Consider the following 20,325-nt stretch of genomic DNA (forward strand, 5'->3'; position numbering starts at 1 on the left):
TTTGTGGATGAAGATGCTTATCTACTTCATGGACATTATGCAATGGATTGGCTCAGATCAAATAATTTCAACATTTTCCTGGACAATAGCTTTTTTTTCACTGACATGATTTTCATTGAGAATTGACACGGGAGACGTTCAATATCAATTTCAACTTGAGGTAATGAAATAGCTGTTTTGTCAATTTCATTTTGTAGTTTCGGAATTTCGCAGCTCTGGTAAAGACATAAGTTAAATAAAAAAAAATTAATTTTAATTTTAATTGTTTTAGAACCAACCTGATAAAAACAAATGAACTACCCTATTGAAAATCAAGCTTAGGGTACCTTATGAACATTAACATAATTTACAAGTGGTTTGGGACAAGTTATGAGTCATCAGTTATGAGTCATATTCCACATTAGGCCCAGAAAACGGCTAAGTGCCAGAAGGTCGATTTTCAGCCAATTTTTTTTTAAATATACAGTGACGTATAGATTTTATCACGGTTCGTTTTTTTTTTTTTCACGTTTCGTTTTTATCACTCTCGAATTTATCACGAAAAGCATTTCGGTTTTATCACGTTTCTGAAAGATATGAAAAATATTAAAAAAACGACGAATAAATTCCCTTACCGGTGCCATTTAGCAGCGAAAAATTGTCAGCAAGTTTTTAAGCAATCGCTACTTTCAAGGAAAAATGATGAATTATGACTTGATTGTCGATTAAATTTACAACTAGAAAGTTACGGTTTTCAGCAAATTTGTAACTACGTGGCATTAGACTTTAACTTATTCCGTGTTTCTTACTCTCTGAAAAGCTGCGGTTTTTACCAAAGTTGTTCAGAATGTCAAATGCTCCTGGATAGTGGAAAGTTGAGTATTCAATTCCACCACTATGTGGTGCTAATGTGCACGCAATTCTTCGTATTTTGATTCTGATTTAGTGATTTACCTATACTACGATTCCATCCTCCAAGACAACTGTTGTCTTCATCAAAGTTTTCCACATGACCTCCTGATCAAGTTTCCTTACGACCGCAGTAGATAAGTAATGTTAAAAATTTCCAAAGCTACAAACTGTGTATCAAATAAAATCTCTTGAGCCTCTGGCTGAAGACGACAACTTTCTAGATTGTCGCATAGGCCGAGCGGCTGCTCGAGCCTATGCCACTGAAGGAACTCTGGCTGTGGCTGCTCGAGTCCCAGAAACACGGTACCGGCACCGATGGCAGCGGCACGGGGGCCGGTTCCAACAGTGAAGCGCGGTCGCTTGTAGCGCGCGACAAGGAACCGAAGAAAGCGACAGTGCGCGACATCTTCGGCGAAGAGAATCACCTCAGCCCGCCCTGCCGAGAGAGTTCATCCTCACCATCGTCATCGTCATCCACAAATCTCGCGGCCGACGCCGCCAAAATAGCAGCCGCCCACAGCAGCGGCAGCAACAGCAGCATCATCAGAAGTCCAACTCCGACGGCACCGAGTTCATCGCAATCCGTTCCGCTCTGTCTCCAGCGGACCATCGCCAAAGAACACCAACAGCAGCAGCAGCATGAGCGGGAAACTGCTCCCAGTACGACCAGCATAAGCATCCCAGCCGGGCGTCGCTTTTTGACGTAGAACTACGTTTTTCATTAGCCTACCACATAGGGATGTAAATAGGAAAACTATTAACGAAAAGGGGACGAAAAATGTTCCATTTTAAATGCTTATAAATCGGTTTGTTTTCAACCGATTTCCTTGATTCTTGCAGCAATCGATTGGAAAATTATACACGCATCCACCCGAATGAAGAAAAGTGATGATTGATTATGCGAACTATTGTACTACATATTGAAAATTGTTGAAACGAAAATTACGCCCTCTGATTGGTCGCTTGCTGCCTTCCCCAAAAAAGGTCGACAGAATAGTAGAACTAGTTAGCCGCATCGTAGCGAATTGCGGAAGTAGCAGCAGCGGGTTGCGCCAGTAAACAAATCACATCACGTTTCGAAGCAGCAGCGGAGTAGCACCAAACGTCTCGATATGCCAGTTGAGGCCTTCTTCCCGCAATAAAGTTTTGCTTTATCTTGGCAACAACACATTCTTTGCTGAATCCAAGAAAACACAATTCTGTCGCGGCCGTCTTATTTACTGAATGCGAAAACAGCTTTAACAGATTTTGAACAGCAAAATGCCTTTCTCAAGGCAAATAAACAAGTAATAATTTTTTGGCAATAACACAAGCATTCTGTGTTGGATCCAACTAGCAATCAAATTCAGTCGCGATCAAAAAATTCACTTTATTTATTTACCTAATCCCCCCCACTGCTGGGGCAGCACACAGGCTGCGATCAGCATGACCGATTTTGAACAACAAACTGCCCTGTTCTGTTAGAACACCTTAACAAAGGTGATTAATTCGACCTTGCAGAAATAAATTGAAATTCAATCAATCAGCATGAACAGAATTTCGTCGTCTGCCAGCTGCCAGCAGCTCGTTGATAGTGCCGCCGCTCTGGTATTACTGTTCTCAACGGTCACAAAACCTTCTTACCTCGCCCCTTTCTCGGCAAAATTCCTGAAGTGCAACGATGCCGAAGTGGTGGGTTTTCAGCTGATCCAGTGGGATAAGGTTGCCACCCGGGACGTTCTGTGATATACAGTACCGTGTTACTAGCGTCGTGCCTATCCCGTCGTCAAGGTCGTTGCCGATTGTTCGAGTTTGTACTTACTTTTTGAGTTTTCGCCAGTGATGCCACATATACAGATTTTTTATGTATTTTTATACATATATTAACATATACAGATTACAGATTTTCTGGAAACAATACTGATTTATGCAGATTTTTTTTGGATTCATGAGGTCGAAAATTAAACTTCTTGATATAGTTGAGCTTGAAACACATGATAAACTCAAATGCTGTTGAGCGTGTCGGAGGTTTTATGATATTTATATTCTATGGCTACGAAACAAATAAAGTAACATTTAATCCAATAGCAACGGATCTACTCTCAATAAGCCTAGCTTCACTAATGAAAACTCGACGTCTACTTAAACCGAAAACGTATGCTGATTCAGAAAACTGCATATTCTTTGGTGATTTTAATGTTTCGAATCACAAAACTATTACAAAAAACGTGACACTCGAACAAATTCTTCAAAAACTCGTAAATTTCCAAAAAAATTCAAGAGACAGAAATTTTGTTTCTTCTACGAAGTTACATAGAATTTTCTAATCTAAAACTTTGTCGAAAACTGCAGAGCTCTAGCGTGTAAGAATAAAAAGTTGGTGTCGAAGCGCCATCTCTGCGGCCAAATCGCGAACTAAACTGAGCGTCAAGTTGAAGTTCTTATTACACTGAGAAACTTTAGGTTAGGTTATTACACTGAGAAACATAGGTTGGATAGAGTATCAAAGTACTGGACCGTGTATCCCATGCATAAAATACATAGCAATTGTATTTTTACATGAAACCTATGGTTATATTCAAACTGAAATATCACAAAAACACCAGAAAACAGCTCTTTCAAAATTTCAGTAAATGAAGATTTTTTGACGGACAATTTTTAGAAAAAATCATGGTTTGCTAATACTTGCTACCCGCTGAGATATCTACTTCACAAAATTATATATTTTTTTTTAATTTTGTGTAATATTTTCACTTAAGTACATCAAAAACTTCTGTACTCAGACGAAAACGACGTATTTATTCAATTTATATCGAGAAAAAATTTGTTAGAAATTAGTTCGAGTGAACTCATAAAATTATCACAATAAAACGTGAAATTCAGACAAAATTTATAAAAACACGTAGATCTCTGAAACTTGAAGAGTTAGAAATTTTGTATGTTCTGTAAAGTTTCATGGAATTTAGAGATCTACAATTTTGTCGAATAACGCAAAGCTCTAGCGTGTAAGAGAAAGAAGTTGGCAAGACTGGAAACCGATTGGTCAAACCCTGAGAGCGCTATTAATTTCGTTCTGCTAGATTCCATTTCTGGCCCAGTGTGCAATGGAGATATTGAGTTTTAGTGGCAATTTTGACAAAATGCATAGTTTTCCATCACATGTAAAAAGCCGATATCTCAGCCCCCCGATAAGATATCAAGGATCTTTTTTCACGTAAATTTTTGTCTTGAATCCCGCTTTGCAATAAAAATTTCAGTTCTTGATCAAAAAAATTTTTTATATGTGTTTTGAAGGGTTTTATCTGAAAATTATAAGGAAAATTATAAAGAAAAGGACTTTTTCAACATCGATTTTGTTTGGGACAGCCTAGTGTGCATAAATGAATGACGGGATATATGTTAAACAAGCTATATTGTGTTTTTTCTCGAGAAGGATATGGCCAGAACATATGCTGATTTTCTTACAGTTTTTTGAAATTTTGCCAAAGTGGCAAGATTGTTTATTATTTTTAGTAATAAAATTTTTTACTAATTTTATTAAAGAAAATTTGGCATAACTTGTGTTCGCAGTGTCTTCATTTTTTCGGCATGCAATCTCACTAGGACTAGACTGGTAAGACACCGCATTTCGTATTTCAGCTACTCTTTTGAAGTACGGACGCTAGAACATGACCGTGAGATGGAAGCTTCTGGTACACCTCCTAGGTAATGTCCAAACCGCTTGGTTTGAACCGCGACTTTGAAATTTGTCCTTAAACTAAAACTTTTTTTTTAAATAACTTTTGAGAGAGTAGTGGATTTGTCTTTAGTGGGTGTTTCAAGACATTTGATACTTCGATAAAAGAACAGTAGCTTTCATTCAAAATGAAAGATTTTTCACCGTACTTCCGAGTCATCCAGCGACATTGGGATCTCACTGTTTGGATTTAATCATCAGTGTACTCTCCCCAGAGGGTCTGGTTTTCTTTCTACGCACCACTCAGTGAAGTTGTATGAGAGTTGTTAGCATTGGAATTCTGCCCTTATGATGTTACATTGTATATTTTCGTTTTCACGGTATGTACTCCACCAATATAATATAAAAATCGTAGTTAATACAGTCAGGACTGTTACGAGTTTTATTCCTACGAAGATTTTCGAATTAATTTTGAATTTTTACGCAGATTATTTCACAATGCATTAATCATGATGATTATTTTGTAATAAAAGTTTTTAAAGGTTATGATCGCGTGATCAGATTCATATAAAAAATCTAAACATATAAAAATGCAGCTCTGTCTGTTTGTCTGATCTATACAGGCTTGGAAACTACAGAACTGATCAGCATGAAATTTTGTATATAAGGATTTTGGGGCAGAGAAAGATGACTAAGACAATTCGAGACCCCCCCCCCCTCTACTGGACGGGAGGGGCCCCATACAAATGAAACACAAATTTATGCGCATTTCAAAAACTAACCAAGTGAATGGAACCAAATTTGGCATGTGAATGTTTTAGGGGTAACAAATATGTCTATAATGATTCAACACCCCTCCCTTCTATGAGAAAGGGGTCTCATACAAATGAAACACAAAATACACACAACTCGAGAACCAATCAAGCAAATGCAATCAAATATTGCATGTTGATGTTTTTATGGGTAAGAAATAAGCCCATAAGTGTTCGACACCCCTTGCTCTTCTGGAAAGGAGGGGTTCCATACAATAGAAACACAAATTTCAGCAAATCTCGAGAAATCATCAATAAATAGAACCAAATTTGGCATGTGGAGGTTTTTGGGAGCAAACAATGTTTTTATGGTGGTTCGACACCCCTCCCACTTCTGGGTACGAGGGCTATTATACAAATCAAACTCAAATTGCTATGGTGGTTTGACACTTCTTCGTACTCTGGAAGGGGAGAGATGTTCTAACCTGTTTTCCGAAAACAGACTGAAATGATCGGAATGATGCACAGGAGCTAAAAATCAACTCCAGACGGCATTTTTAAATTTAAGATGGAAACTTTCAGTTTCTGGATAACATCCGAACATGACCGAAAACCTCCCAACATGGGTGCTCCCGGAACCAAAATGACGCTCAGAGGTCAGAAATCGTCCCCAAATGCCATTTTAAAATCCAAGATAACGGCTTCTGGTTTCTGAAAAACAACGGAAAGTGACGAAATACCACCCAATGTGGATATTTCCGGAATCGTAATGACGCACTGAATCCACAAATCGACCTCAGACAACATGTTGAATTGTAAGATGGCAACTTTCGGTTTCTGGAAAACAGTTAAAAATGGCCGATTTCCACCCAATATGATTATATCCGGAACCAGAATGATGCACAGGAGCTAAAAATCGATCATAGACACCATTTTTAATTCAAAGATGGCGACTTCCGGTTCTAGGAAAACCGCCGAAGTTGACCAAATACCAAACAATATGGATATTTCTTGAGCCAGAATGATGCTCAGAGACCAGAAATTGATTTCACATGCCATTTTTAAATCCAAGATGACGACTCTCGGTTTTCGGAAAACAGCCTGAAGTGACCAAATACCACCCAATATTAGTTTCTCCGAAATCAGAATGATTGTAATATGGCAACTTCGAGGTTACAGCCGAAAATGAATCGAAAATGTAATCGAGATGATGCATAGAAGCCAAACATTGACCCTGGACACCATTTTGAATTCAAAGATGTACAGAAGCCAAAAGGCGAGGATGTTGTCATTCGGATAAAACCAATCAATCCGGACGATTTGTTTTTTGACTTTAATTTTATCCTATGGCCGAATCGTCGTGCAATTGCAAACTATAAATAAACCGCAAGGAATCAATCAATTTGGAATGTTTGAAGTTATTTTATTTAACACCCATTTTGGGCGGGACGAAGTTTGCCGGGTCAGCTAGTAACAAATAAAAAGGTTTGCATCTCTGCCTTGCTTGGAGCAGTACAGAATGGTGTACTTAGAGAATGGAAGGTGTGCTACGTTTTTTGAGATGCGCCGTTACGCTACACATCGTGAAATAGTAAATCTTCCAGAACGCATGGTTCAATAAACAAATCGCAATCTTATCTAATCTGCTGGCTGTTTTCAATTTTATGTAGAAGATTACGGTTCAATTCGCCTAGTGTGTCAACGCAATCAGTTTGCAAAAACAGTACTGTAAGGGAGCATTGTAAGTAGATACGACGGGCACTACTGGTAACATAGAATCGTTCGTTGAAATCAAGTTAAATTTTGCACCTAATTAGCCATCAGCCTGTTACCTTACAATGCCCAATATTCGGCCACTATGTCCTGAACTAGCTAAAAAAGCAAGGGAGGAGCTGAACGAAGTACCAGAGCGAATCGATGAAGACTTAGCTGCTCTTCGAGCGTGGCTAGCAAAGAGTCCCCACATCAAGGCACGCGATGACGATCAATTTCTGTTGACATTCTTGCGAGGAGGAAAGCATAGTCTCGAGCGAGCGAAGGAAAAACTCGACATGTACTATACCGTGAAGACAGCACTTCCAGAGTTGATGAAAAATCGTGACCCGTTCGATAAGAAAACAGCTGAGCTGTTGAGGCTAGGAGCATGTCTACCTCTGCCCTTAACAAGAACACCGGACGGGCCAAGAATTTTACTCTTCAGACCCGGTAAATGAGGATGACAACCTCGGCATTGCCGGGCAATTGGCGATTGGTGATATGGCAGGTATGACTATGGGACATCTGGCTCAGTTCAGTCCAACTTTTGCGAAAAAGGTATCACTTTTGACTCAAGAGGCATCGCCTCTTCGTATGAAGGGTGCTCACCATCTCAATGCACCAGCCGGATTTGAGACAATTTTCAACATATTCAAAGGATTTATGAACGAGAAGAATCGATCCCGGGTGAGTGCATGTTTCTTGATATACCAATAACCGAATCATCTATGCATTTGTGGTGATTTGTTGTGTCTTATGTGTTAAATATTTTACGATTACTTGTGACACCTAATACTTAATAATTCATAATTTGTCAAACGTTCCAATCTTATCACAGATATTCGTACACGGAAGCAACTTCGAAGCGCTTTACGATTATGTTCCTAGACGTCTTTTGCCAGAAGAATATGGTGGCGAAGCTGGTCCGATTCAACCGATCATTAACGAGTGGGTCAAGAAGGTCGAAAGCTACCGGGATTATCTCAAAGAGGAGGAACAGTACGGTACGGATGAACGAAAGCGACCGGGAAGACCGAAGAATGCCGATAGCCTTTTTGGAATTGAAGGATCCTTTCGAATGTTGAATGTGGATTGAATGCAGTTTTCTCTACCTTATTGATGTTCGTATTAGAGAAACAAGATAAACGTAAAGAAAATCCCTTAGTATCCCAAGTAACAATTTAAGTCGTATTGCATTCTTTTAGCGGTTTTCATGACCAATTTTGCAAAATTGCTGTTAAAACTAAAAATACTATCAGAACCACTATAAGTTTGCTTTACAGCCAGGTGGCCCACCCTTGCCAAGCTTATTGAATCAATTATAAGAATGGCAATAAAACTACTTTGAAACCACATGGAAAGAATACCTATGTAAGCAGCTGGCATTACCTCTTTAAGAGCGCAATAAGTTTGGTTGCATTATTGCGCTCTGCTACTTGCCACAATAAGCCCAAATCAACTTTTCATTGCTTGACAGCAACCGAATAAGTTGATTTGTTGTACCGTTCCTGCACACACACCAGAACATCACGCCACTTTTTTAAATAAGGAAATCTCTCGTCGCGGGAGAAATGTTTCACCTGTGTTGGTTATCATCGTGCAATCGGTTTTATTTGATGGTGATATTGTAGAAAGATAAGGAATAAGGAGAGGTTTTTGGTAGGTTTTGTAGCTCTCAAGCATATGCGCATTAAATTTTGTCGTGCATTTTGAGATCATAGGCGCTTAAAATTTATGCGCCATCAAAATAGTACGGGCTTACAAAAATGATCTCATTGTTAGCAAAAATGAATTGGATTGTTTCAGCTCAGTTTTTCAGAAAAAAAATCTAGCCGTGTTCTTCAATACAGAGATAGATCAAAATCAACATAGGATATTCAATTTATTTGTTAGTCAGACGACGATTCGATTTTCGTTTCAAGATTATAAAAAGTTTCAAAAATATCAATATGGCGCGGTTGGTAATTAGTTGGCATTAATCGTAGCCGCAATAAGCCTAATTAATATCAGGATTATACGCGACTCGTCTGTCAACGCACACGTCCTTCTTTTTCTTTCTATTTTCGTTCGTTTCAAACGGCGGTGGCCAAGCAAATAGGCCGTTTTTGAAGTTCTCTTGCTGACCGCTTGCAGTATGTGTTGAGGGCCTATATATTTTCTTGTTTCTTGTTTTCGGTTAATGCATATCTGGTTGCTTCGTAACATTGTGTAGTCAGCTGAGATAAATCAATGAGAGACACGTTTCGGTAGTTGCATAATGACTTCATAAACAGATTTTCGAATATTTGAGTCTGTCTTGATTAGGTTATAGGTCCGGTATCCTTGCGTGCGCATTATTTTTGCGGTGTTACATCATCAACCGGAATGAGTTCGGATCGCGTTATGATTTCCGTAAAAGATATAATGAACTCGTAGGCGCGATATTTGGTATTATGAACCCGGTATTAGAACTCAGCGCATCGTTTACCAAAACGAAATCTGCTGCAAACCTTACCCTTTCCTCCAACATCCCAGTGATTTCTCGTGGAAGTGCAGAGGTGTTCTCGGCTTCCAATAAAGCGAGTATCACGTCAACATATTCCTATACACACTCCTTCTTTGACCTGCATTCGGATGCGGCCGGCGCTGGTATTGCCTAATATAAATATTAAGGTCACCAGTTTTTACACATTGAGGATGGATGTTAATCCCAAGCATCATCTATTGGTTCTCTGTGTAATTACAGCTGATCTGGCAATAACGGAGTAGCAACCGCGGGCGGTCAATCATGCTCATGCTCATGCTCATTAATCGTAGCCGCAATAAGCCTAGTTCAATGATATAAATATGTTGTAAGGTGCGGCAAAGGTTGGATGCTTGCATTATTAGAGAAAAATATGGTAAATCCCTGGGGACTAGACAACTTTATTTTTATGAAAAATCTGACATCACACCGACGATAATGAGGAATCAACAAACTTTGATATAAATAGAGAGGTGCACGAAAAATGCAACGATACATACTTAGTTTAATTGAATATTGAATATATTTCGAAATATATCAATTGCCCCTACCTTATTTTTAAGGACGCATAATTTAACGACATGAGAAATTATTTTCAACCAAAACAAGACAAACTGGCGATAAAATTAAAAAAAAAAACTATCGAAAAGTACTAAGTTTGCTGTGTTACTTTATTAGATTTTTGGAGTTCTACGTCATCAATGTTTACGAATGCGCTGCAAGATGCTCTAAAGCATTTTACACACATCTTACGGAGACTGCGAAAGAATTCTGCATCACACTAAACCAACTCAGCCGCTTTTGTCTCACCTGTATGTATATCATTGCCTGCATATATTTGTTTACAAGATTGACAGGTTAAAACTGGGCATTTGAATGACCGCAATAAAACTGGTTTCTATGTTATATGACAGCAAGCTGGAGTGGTTTTATGGGGCAATAGATAGTAATAATAAAACCAATAATAAAGCAAAATCGCATTGACTCTTGCCGGTTTTATTGAAAGTTTTATTAGAGTTTTATTGACAGCTATCAGTGTTCATTACGACTTGCTATTCTTGGCAACGGGTTTAACCGCCATAAAATCGTTGGTAATATTCATTGCTGTGATAAAACCGTTAGAAAACCAAGTAGCTATAAAATTGTTACTTGGGATGTTTGCTCCTGTAAACTTTTCTTAACGTTTAACACTTAATACAAAAAAAAAAAAACAGTGACAATTACCATATTAGAAAAACAATGTAGTTTTCATTTATCCAACGATAAGGTGAATATTACATTCCGTGCAGTTGTACATTTCATTATGAATCACACTAAAGTCGCTTTTTACGCGGGGATACGTGCTGCCGGCTGCGTAAAAAGAAACCGTGTACAAAAACGCGTAAATTCCGGAATTCGCGTAAAAGAAGCCGCGTAAAAAATTCGCTTAAAAACCGCGTCAAAAGCGACTTTAGTGTATAATGTAAAAAGGTTTGTACTTAAGCCTTGCTTGGAGCAATACAAAATGGTTTAAGTGGAGAATGGAGAGCGTAAAACGTCGTTTGACATTGACCGTTACCTACACGCAGTCGATTAGTAAATCTTTTATAACGCATGGTTCAATAAACAAATCGTAATCTTATCTAATCTGCTGGCTGTTTTCAATTTTATGTACGTACTATAAGATTACGGTTCAGTTCGTCTAGTGTGTCAACCCAATCACTTTGCAAAAACAGTACTGTAAGGGAGCATTGTGAGTAGGTATCAAAGGCACGACAGCTAACTTAAAATTTAGTTGACATCAATGTTTATATTTATATTGACAGTAAATTTGTGAGTCTGAAAACAAATTCATATATTAGCCTCTTACCCAAAAATGCCCAATATTCGGCCACTATGTCCTGAACTGGCTAAAAAAGCGAGAGAGGAACTGAACGAAATTCCTGAGCGAATCGATGAGGACTTGGCTGCTCTTAGAGCATGGCTAGCGAAAAGTCCCCACATCAAGGCACGCGATGAAGATCAATTTCTGCTGACATTCTTGCGAGGAGGAAAGCATAGTCTCGAACGGGCGAAGGAAAAACTCGACATGTACTATACCGTGCGGACGGCTCTTCCAGAGTTGATGAAAAATCGTGACCCATTCGATGAGAAAATGGCAGAGCTGTTGAGGCAAGGATCGTGTCTGCCTCTGCCCTTAACAGAAACAACGGATGGGCCAAGAATTTTACTCTTCAGACCCGGTGTGACAGATCCTTCCAAATTTACTATACAGGAGGTCTTCAGATGCAATTCGATGATAATGGACATAATGTTAAAGGAGGATGACAACCTCGGCATTGCAGGGCAATTGGCGATTGGCGATTTGGCAGGTATGACAATGGGACATCTAGGGCAGTTTAGTCCGACTTTAATGAAGAAGGTATCACTTTTGAATCAAGAGGCATCGCCTCTTCGTATGAAGGGTGCACATCATCTTAATGCACCGCCAGGATTTGAGACAATTTTCAACATATTCAAAGGATTTATGAACGAAAAAAATCGATCTCGGGTAAGCGAATATTACTTGTCGTCTCAAATTTTACGTTCTCTAACGGACACCTAACATAAGAATAATTTTTTAACGTCCTAATGCTATCTTAGATATTTGTACACGGAAGCAACTTCGAAGCGCTTTACGATTATGTTCCTAGACGTCTTCTGCCGCAAGAATATGGTGGAGAAGCTGGACCGATTCAACCGATTATTAACGAATGGGTCAAGAAGGTCGAAAGCTACCGGGATTATTTCAAAGAGGAGGAACAGTACGGCACGGATGAACGGAAGCGACCGGGAAGACCGAAGCATGCCGATAGCCTTTTTGGAATTGAAGGATCCTTTCGAATGTTGAATGTGGATTGAATGCGGTTATTATCCATTTGCTTTTCAGTGTCATCTGATTTGTCTCTAAATATAAAAAAAAAGAATTATCAAAGAAAAAAACAGTTTTTATGTTTAGAAACGTTAGTCAGCAGCATTTCTCTATAAGTAAATTTCTCTATAAGTAATAAGAAAATAATTCCGGAACTCATCTCAACCGCTATGTTCATTTAATAGAATTTTGACACTCAATCAAAAACTAAAAAATATAGGGTAATTGTGCCATTAATCGTCTCATTACATCGAATGCACGGATTAAGCACAAAATTTTTACGAAATCATTGGACAAATAAACAAAATACGCTTACATGCTCTTATGGAATCGCCCAGTATTGGAAGTTTGGTAAACTTAGCTAGATTCATCCTGAATTTTGTAAAACAAACTATTTTTTACAACGCTTATATTTATCATCTCAAAACTCGAATCACTGCTCAATTATTCATCTCACGACGCCCCCATATTCATTACTCTGTTAATCATGAATGAATCAAACTTTCATGAATAAATGTAGCCGCATACCGTCGTAGTAGGTTACCTAGTTATCCACGGGAATTGTTCACGTGCAAAATTGGTAACCTAGGTAACCACTGCAGTGCTTTCGATTTATGTCAATTATGTTGCAATAATGTAACATTTTCAGTTTTATTTTTTTCGTATTAACAGAGACTGGGGTGGCATTGTGCAGCTTGATTTGAACGATTTTCGCTATTTTCGAGCCCGTCACATACTGCTAGTTTTGCTTTAGCCTCAAAAAGAGCTGTCATTGTCATTTGTCCTTCGGCTCATCTAACCCGCAAAGTCGAATAAAATACGAAAAATGAAACATAGCGCCCACCAGTGATCATTTAGTTTTGTTCGTGTTACTTGAAACGAAATGCGCAATGCCACATGCAGTGGAAATTTAGGATTTGTAAAAATTCATCTCATATATATTTCTGCTAATTAAAGCTTGTTTTTAAAAATCTGAGGTGAACATTTTAAAGATTAAAGTATTCTTAGTGTAGTGAGTTGTTTTGTTTAGTAAATAAATTAAAAAATGGTCCACTAATGATGAAAAAAAAGCTTTGGTTGGCTGCTGAACGAGTCCCGTTGTAGTCGTATGGAGCAATGCGCGGATTTTGTTTTCTGAGGTAGGTGATTGAAAAAAATGAGTTTTCGAGCGTATAATATCAAATTTAAAGCTTTTAAGTGAGTTTTTGGAAATTCTACTTTATGAGAAATCTGAAGTGAACTAAGAAAAACCCGTTCCATGAATTAGTAGATTGGTTTAGTTAGAAAATATGCGTTTTCTCCTGTTTTCAATAGTGTTTTCATGTTGTATAAGATGAATATACGTGCTGAGATGAATAATGGAATAGCTCACCTATTTTCTGATTAAATCAGTCTGCCAACCCACGAAAAGAAGTTTAAAAACTAATATAAAAGCTCTGAATGTGATAGAATTCTCGGGCATTTTGGTGCCATCCACATTCAACGTGGACACAAAAATCGTCATTATAGACCTGCATTACCTTCACTATATCAGCATGTTCGTATACATGGTACAACTGGATGATTCATGCACCACACTTCATCTTTCAATTTATTGCCAAGTATTGATGGCAGAACTTTACGCTCGAATACTCCGAGCACTCGCCGATCAGCCTGCTTCAGCGTCCATGTTTCATGTCCGTAAAGGGCCACCGGGAGGATCAGCGTCCTATACAGCGCTAGTTTAGTGCGAGTTTGCAAACTACGGGTTTTTAGCTGGTTACGTAGTCCGCAACTCTTCGTTTCACTTCGCGGCTCTTAACGTTGTCACGAAACAAATTCATAAACCACTTCAAATCGTTCCTCATCAACCTCGACTTTAGCACGAACACCACAGGAACTCCCACGCTCCCTGCCAGCTACCATGTACTTTGTTATGGCAGAGTTAATGCTGAGCCCCAACCTCGCCGCTTCCCTCTTAAAAGGCCTGAAGGTCTCCTCCACGGCCCTACTGATCACATCAATGTCAATCAATGTCGTCCACAAAACCAAGGAGCACGTGAGATTTCGCGATGATCGTCCCGTTTCTTTGCACCTTTACTCTTCGTACTGCACCATCAAGGGCGATGTTAAACCGTAAGTTGGAGAGCGCATTCCCCTGCTCCAGTCCATCTAACATCGCCGACAAAGGATACGGTTATACGGTCATCTACGGGCCTCCACCGGATGGCTCTTGTTTCGTGATTTCCTAACACTACGGAACCGACGCCCCGTTCAGCTGCTTTGCCGTAGATGTGATACTTGAAAGAAGTGTGTGCAATAGGGTCTACTGCACGGAATTCCCTGAATTCTTCTGAAGATCTTCTCCTAAATTTGACCACCGAACCCACTGCAACGCTGTGATTTCGACTCCCTGCCGCTGTAGTTCTCGACCCCGCTGTAGTTCCAAGTACCCAACTTCCAATCGTTTACCGTTTTCCGTTTTCGTGTTCGTAGCCTAGGTCTTTGTCGATTGTTCCGTTCCATATTTCGTTATTCGTGGTTAGGAAAGGTTTTGGTATGCTACCTTACAAGAGTCGCGATACCTACATCCTGTTGATGGAGCTGCTTTCTTAGGTGGCTGGCGGGATATAGCATGTTACCGCCCGCTCCAGATCAAACGCTGTTGTACGCCGCCTCTAACATGGGGATACAGTCGCGTTCGACCCCTCCGAGGGTTGGTTACCCAATCTCCACTAAGGTTACTTGTATCCTGGTCAGCACCTCGTAGAGGTGGGGATAGGAGTTGCTGGACAGAGGTGAGTGACCACATTTGGGTCTCAAGCTACACGTGTCCAGTCACTCACCAACCATAGAAGAAAAGAGCAAAGCAGAAATAGATGCCAAATTTAGCTAACAGTGCTTCTTCACATTGATGGGACTAAGGACTAAACTGATCCCAAATTGAGCTCTAAGCTCAAATTAAAGAGCATCAAATAGATGAAACACAATACATGAAAAATGATTTTAAATTAATCTAGAAAACACGAAAGTACATCTGTTAATGAAAGAAAACAAAAAAAAGGAATATGCCTTAACGTTTGTGCTAAAAATAAATGAACAAAAATTACCGATTTTTCATGGATTCACCTTCACATGCAATGACGAAACTATGCATGCTTTTACCCATGCTGAGCAACCTTAAGCTGAACAACTAAAGCCCTTGGTCTCCCCGGGACCGCCGTTAGGCATTACTTCAGGGAGAGGACCCGTTGTGCTTTTCGCACTTACCTCTATGGGTAGCAGAGCAGCCTATACAGGCCAGTTAGTTAACCGTTAACTAACTGGGGCACATCGATGGTTTTCCGTCGATTGGTGCCCTGCAAAATACTAACGATCTGTGACCGCATCCCAGATTTCCCTATTTTCGCACATCCTACGCACGATATTCTCTGGCGTGGTGTCCATCCCACTTATTGCCAGCATTTCGTACCGTACCTGCTCGAAACGCGGACATGTGAAGAACACATGCTCCGCGTTTTCTTCCGCACCCGTACAAGCGGGGCACATAGGGGACTCGGCGTACCCGAACCTATGCAGGTACTGCCTAAAGCGGCTATGGCCTGACAGGATCTGTGTCAGATGGAAGGTTACTTCCCCATGGCGCCTATTAATCCAGCATGCTAACTCTGGAATGAGTCGGTGTGTCCATCTACCTTTTGTAGTGTTGGACCACTCCCGCTGCCACCTGGCCATTGAAGATGACCGTATGGTGTTGCGTATACCCCTCGTGTCGCGTTGGTCAAAGCACTCTACATCCTCTTTGACGATGATGCTGATGGGCATCATGCCAGGACGCAAACCGCCTCGTACGACACTGTCCGGTATGCGCACGCGACCCTTAGGCACATTAGCCTGTACGTACTCTCGAGTTTGCCGCGATGGCACGAGGTACTCAATACCTTGGACCACACTGGTCCTCCATACCTGAGTATGGACATGGTCACGCTAGCGAGGACTTTGCGCCTGATGCTACGGACCGCCGAGCTGTTTGCCATCATGCGAGATAGCGCTGCCACAGCCATGGAAGCTTTCTTGCAGGTTTAATCGACGTGGCTCCCGAACGTGAGCTTGTCGTCGATCATAACCCCCAAAAGCTTCAGCGAGCGTTTTGAGGCGATAGTGCATGCACCAGCACTAATCGATGCCTTCTGCTCCGACTTTCTGTTATTTACAACAATAACTTCAGTCTTATGGTGCGCTAGCTCCAGTTTCCTGAAGTGCATCCAGTCTTCCACTACGCGTATTGATAGCGCGGCCTTTAACTCTGCCTCTCTAATTGACTCGCCATAGACTTCAAGAGTTATGTCGTCAGCGAAGCCCCCGATCACCACCCCTGGAGGGAGTGTTAGTTTTAACACGCCGTCATACATGGCGTTCCACAGTACCGGACCCAGGATGGAACCTTGCGGTACACCTACGGTACCGGAACGCTTTTCTGACCCTCGTTTGTGTTATACACTAGCACTCGATTCTGAAAGTAGTTACCCAGAATCTTGTACAGCAGCGTCGGCACTCTGAGACTCTGTAGCGCTAAGGCTATGGAGTCCCAACTGGCACTGTTAAACGCGTTCTTCACGTCGAGCGTGACGATCGCGCAGTAACGAATGCCCCTCCTTTTGCGTTGGATTGCAACCTCAGCCGTTCTGGTGACGGAGAGAATTGCATTCACCGTGGATCTACATTTTCGAAAACCGAACTGGTTGCTTGATAGACCGTTCTCACTTTCTGTATATTTCACCAGTCTATTGAGGATTACCCTCTCAAGCACCTTGCCCGTCGTGTCCAGCAGGCAGATTGGTCTGTATGCCGATGGGTCACCTGGTGGTTTCCCAACCTTCGGCAACAGCACCAGCCTCTGGCGCTTTCACACGTCCGGGAAGAGGCAGTCGTCAAGGCATTTCTGCATGACCGCCCTAAACAACCCGGGGGCTTCTTCGATGGCCGTCTTGATGGCCAAGTTCGGGATTCCGTCTGGTCCCGGAGCCTTGCCTACCTTCAGGGAGTTTGCGATCTCGATCAATTCATCTTCTGTCACCCTTACCGCATCGTCTGCCTCTGCACGGCTGCCGTCACTCACGGTTGGTGGTTCGTGGCTTGGAAAGAGGCCCTGAATGATCGTTTCTAGCATTGCTGGTGATTGTTCGGCTTGGGCTAGCGCACCTCTAGTCTTGGTCATAACGATCCTGTAGGCGTCACCCCACGGGTTCGAATTGGCACTGACACAAAGTCGTTCGAAACAGGCTCGTTTACTGGCTCTGATTGCGCTCTTAAGCGTTGCCTTAGCGGATCTGAATGCGGCACCGCGTTCCGCTCTTTGCATGTCGGAACGTGCGCGTTGCATCCTCCGTCTTGTACGGAGGCATGCACTGCGTAGGCCTGCTATCGTTTCGCTCCACCAGTATGTCAGTGGTCTAACCTCTCTAGGCGGACGAGACCTAGGCATCGTGGCGTCGCACGCTTATGACAGTATCGAATTTAGATGGTCCACACCCGGCAGCGGTTCACCCCCTTCGTGCTTCCATCTAATTGCCTGCCCAAAAACATCTGCATCGAAATGCAATGTTTTTCAGCCGAAGAAGGATGGAATATTGGCCCTACTCGCTGCTTGCTTCCGCACGCCTTCCTCATAGCGGACCGATTGGTGGTCGCTATTCGTGTAGCTGTCGTCTACCCTCCAGTTCGTGATCAGTCCCGGGCTGCAGAACGTCACATCGATAATCGATTCCGCACCATTTCTACTGTAGGTGCATTTTGTACCAACGTTAGCCAAGTCTAAGTTGAGCTTTGCCAAAGCTTCCAACAAGACCTGGCCCCTCTGGTTTGTACAGCGAATTCCCCACTCGACAGCCCAAGCGTTGAAGTCACCCGCAACCACAAACGGCCATAGGCCCGTCAGTTCCACGGTTGCTTGATCGACCATCTGTGCGAACGTTTCGGTAGACCCACTTGGCAGAGCATAGCAACTGCAGTAGAATACTGCATCCACTTTGGCTATAACGTACCCCTCTCTGGAGGTCGACACAATCTCCTGAACCGGGGACCTGCCTGTCGTGCAAATGGCCGTTTCCCAGACTTGTCCGATACCCAGTTACCGTTTCCGGTTGGGATGCGGTATGGGTTCGAGACGATGGCCACGTCCGACAACGACTCAGCAGCTGCTTGGTGTAGCAACTGCTGCGCCGCATAGCAGTGATTCAGGTTTAACTGTATCACCTTCAGGCCTGCGGCTTAGTAGCCGGCCGTGCAGCCGGACACTTGGGGCCTCCCATGGCGTGTTTGGCGTCCCGTTTACCGGTGCATACCAGACACTTGGGAGGTGCACCGCAGTCCTATGCCTTGTGGCCTGCCTCCGCGCCTTGTGAACTGCCTCCGCGGTCACTACCACTTCACACTCTCGCTCGAAGGCTTGTGCTATGTCGCACCCTTCGATGATCTCGTCCAAATTATGCATGCAGCATTAATCATATTGACTAGTGCTGGGACTATCCGGATTAAAACATCCGGATATCCGACAAATATCCAAAATCCGGATCAATCGGATATCCGGATATCCGGATTTTGTATCCGAACATAGTTTGATGAGAATTGTGTAAATAATTACTTACGTGGGGAGGGGGGACCTATAAAGAAGTCAATTTTCGCGTTACGTTTTATTTGAACGGGCTTCAAAAGACATAAAAAAAATGCGGATATCCGGATAGTAAACATCCGGATATCCGAATATCCGACTATTCGTATAGTATTCGTTCACCCATTCGTAATCCGAGCTTCGGATAACCGGATCACTAATAAAGGGTGATTTTTTTGCTATTTGGTTTTCGTGTATTCAGATTTGACAGTTCACGCGGGAATTCTGACAGCTGTCAAAGCCTAATGTACTCAATCAGGTTTGCCATTTCATCATCTACAGACTTACGCCTGAACAACGCTTACAAATAATAGAATTTTATTACCAAAATTCGTCCTCTGTAAAATCCACTTTTTTACCGAAAAATTGCCGCATTTGGATCGAAAAGCAACCAGAGACAATACAAGAAACGCCAATGCACCCAGAAAAATGCACAGTTTGGTGCGGTTTACACGCTGAAGGCATCATTGGTCCGTACTTCTTCAAAGATGATCAAAATCGCAACGTTACGATCAATGGCGCTCGCTATCGCGCGATGATTTCTGATTTTTTTTTGCCGGAAATGGAAGAGCTGGGTCTTGTTGACATGTGGTTTCACCAAGACAGAGCAACGTGCCACCCATCGCGCGAATCAATGGACATATTGCGGAATGAGTTCGGTGAGCAATTCATCTCACGAAACGGACCGGTGAATTGGCCGCCTAGTTCATGCGATTTAACACCGCTAGATTATTTTTTGTGGGGCTACGTTAAGTCTCTCGTCTATGCGGATAAACCAACAACAATTCCAGCCTTGGAAGACAACATTACACGCGTTATTCGCGCGATACCAGCCGAAGTGCTCGAAAAAGTGACCCAAAATTGGACTTTTCGTATGGACCATTTATAACGCAGCCGTGGCCAACATTTGAATGAACCTATCTTTAAAAAGTAAATGGCATAAACCAATTTATCGGCTCAAATAAAGATTTCATACAGTTTTGTAATTTTTATGCTTTTTTTTTAAAGAAAAACCAAATTTTTAAAAACATCACCCATTATATCCGGTTAAAAGTCCCAGCATTAATATTAACCCATGAGTCAGTAGGAGAAAAATGATAGCTCTATCAGTGGAACTCAACCGTGATGGTGAAAACAGTGAAGCTACTCCGTTCAGAAGTGTGCGCGTTCAAAGAACGGTACCCCGGTGCATCGAAAAGGCAGTTCGTGGACACCGGATACATCCGTTCC

The 20,325-nt window shown here is 41.7% G+C and overlaps 1 protein-coding gene and 1 pseudogene across 3 annotated transcripts; both read left to right on the forward strand.

Moving 5' to 3' along the window:
- The first annotated feature begins 7,059 nt into the window (after window positions 1–7,059).
- LOC129721839 (alpha-tocopherol transfer protein-like) lies at window positions 7,060–8,149 on the forward strand (annotated as a pseudogene).
- Window positions 8,150–11,175: 3,026 nt separating this feature from the next.
- Window positions 11,176–12,512, forward strand: LOC129721838 (alpha-tocopherol transfer protein-like). Of its 3 annotated transcripts, none has more exons than XM_055674886.1 (3): window positions 11,176–11,292; window positions 11,362–12,086; window positions 12,179–12,512. In XM_055674886.1, exons 2-3 carry the CDS (start codon window positions 11,412–11,414, stop codon window positions 12,434–12,436), a joined length of 933 nt encoding a protein of 310 aa, XP_055530861.1. In that variant the 5' UTR covers window positions 11,176–11,292; window positions 11,362–11,411; the 3' UTR covers window positions 12,437–12,512. The 3 variants fall into 3 exon arrangements, with proteins under 3 accessions (XP_055530861.1, XP_055530863.1, XP_055530862.1); XM_055674888.1 differs by having other exon boundaries at window positions 11,228–11,288; XM_055674887.1 differs by having other exon boundaries at window positions 11,229–11,296.
- The last annotated feature ends 7,813 nt before the right edge of the window (window positions 12,513–20,325 follow it).

This window comes from Wyeomyia smithii, chromosome 2, assembly GCF_029784165.1.
Source record: "Wyeomyia smithii strain HCP4-BCI-WySm-NY-G18 chromosome 2, ASM2978416v1, whole genome shotgun sequence".
Lineage (NCBI taxonomy): Eukaryota > Metazoa > Arthropoda > Insecta > Diptera > Culicidae > Wyeomyia > Wyeomyia smithii.

Bases quoted from the DNA above. Each gene is read 5' to 3' on its own strand.
- LOC129721838 (XM_055674886.1), top strand. From the start codon at position 11,412: ATGCCCAATATTCGGCCACTATGTCCTGAACTGGCTAAAAAAGCGAGA. The intron at 12,087-12,178 runs GTAAGCGAATAT...ATGCTATCTTAG, and splicing joins ACGAAAAAAATCGATCTCGG to ATATTTGTACACGGAAGCAA.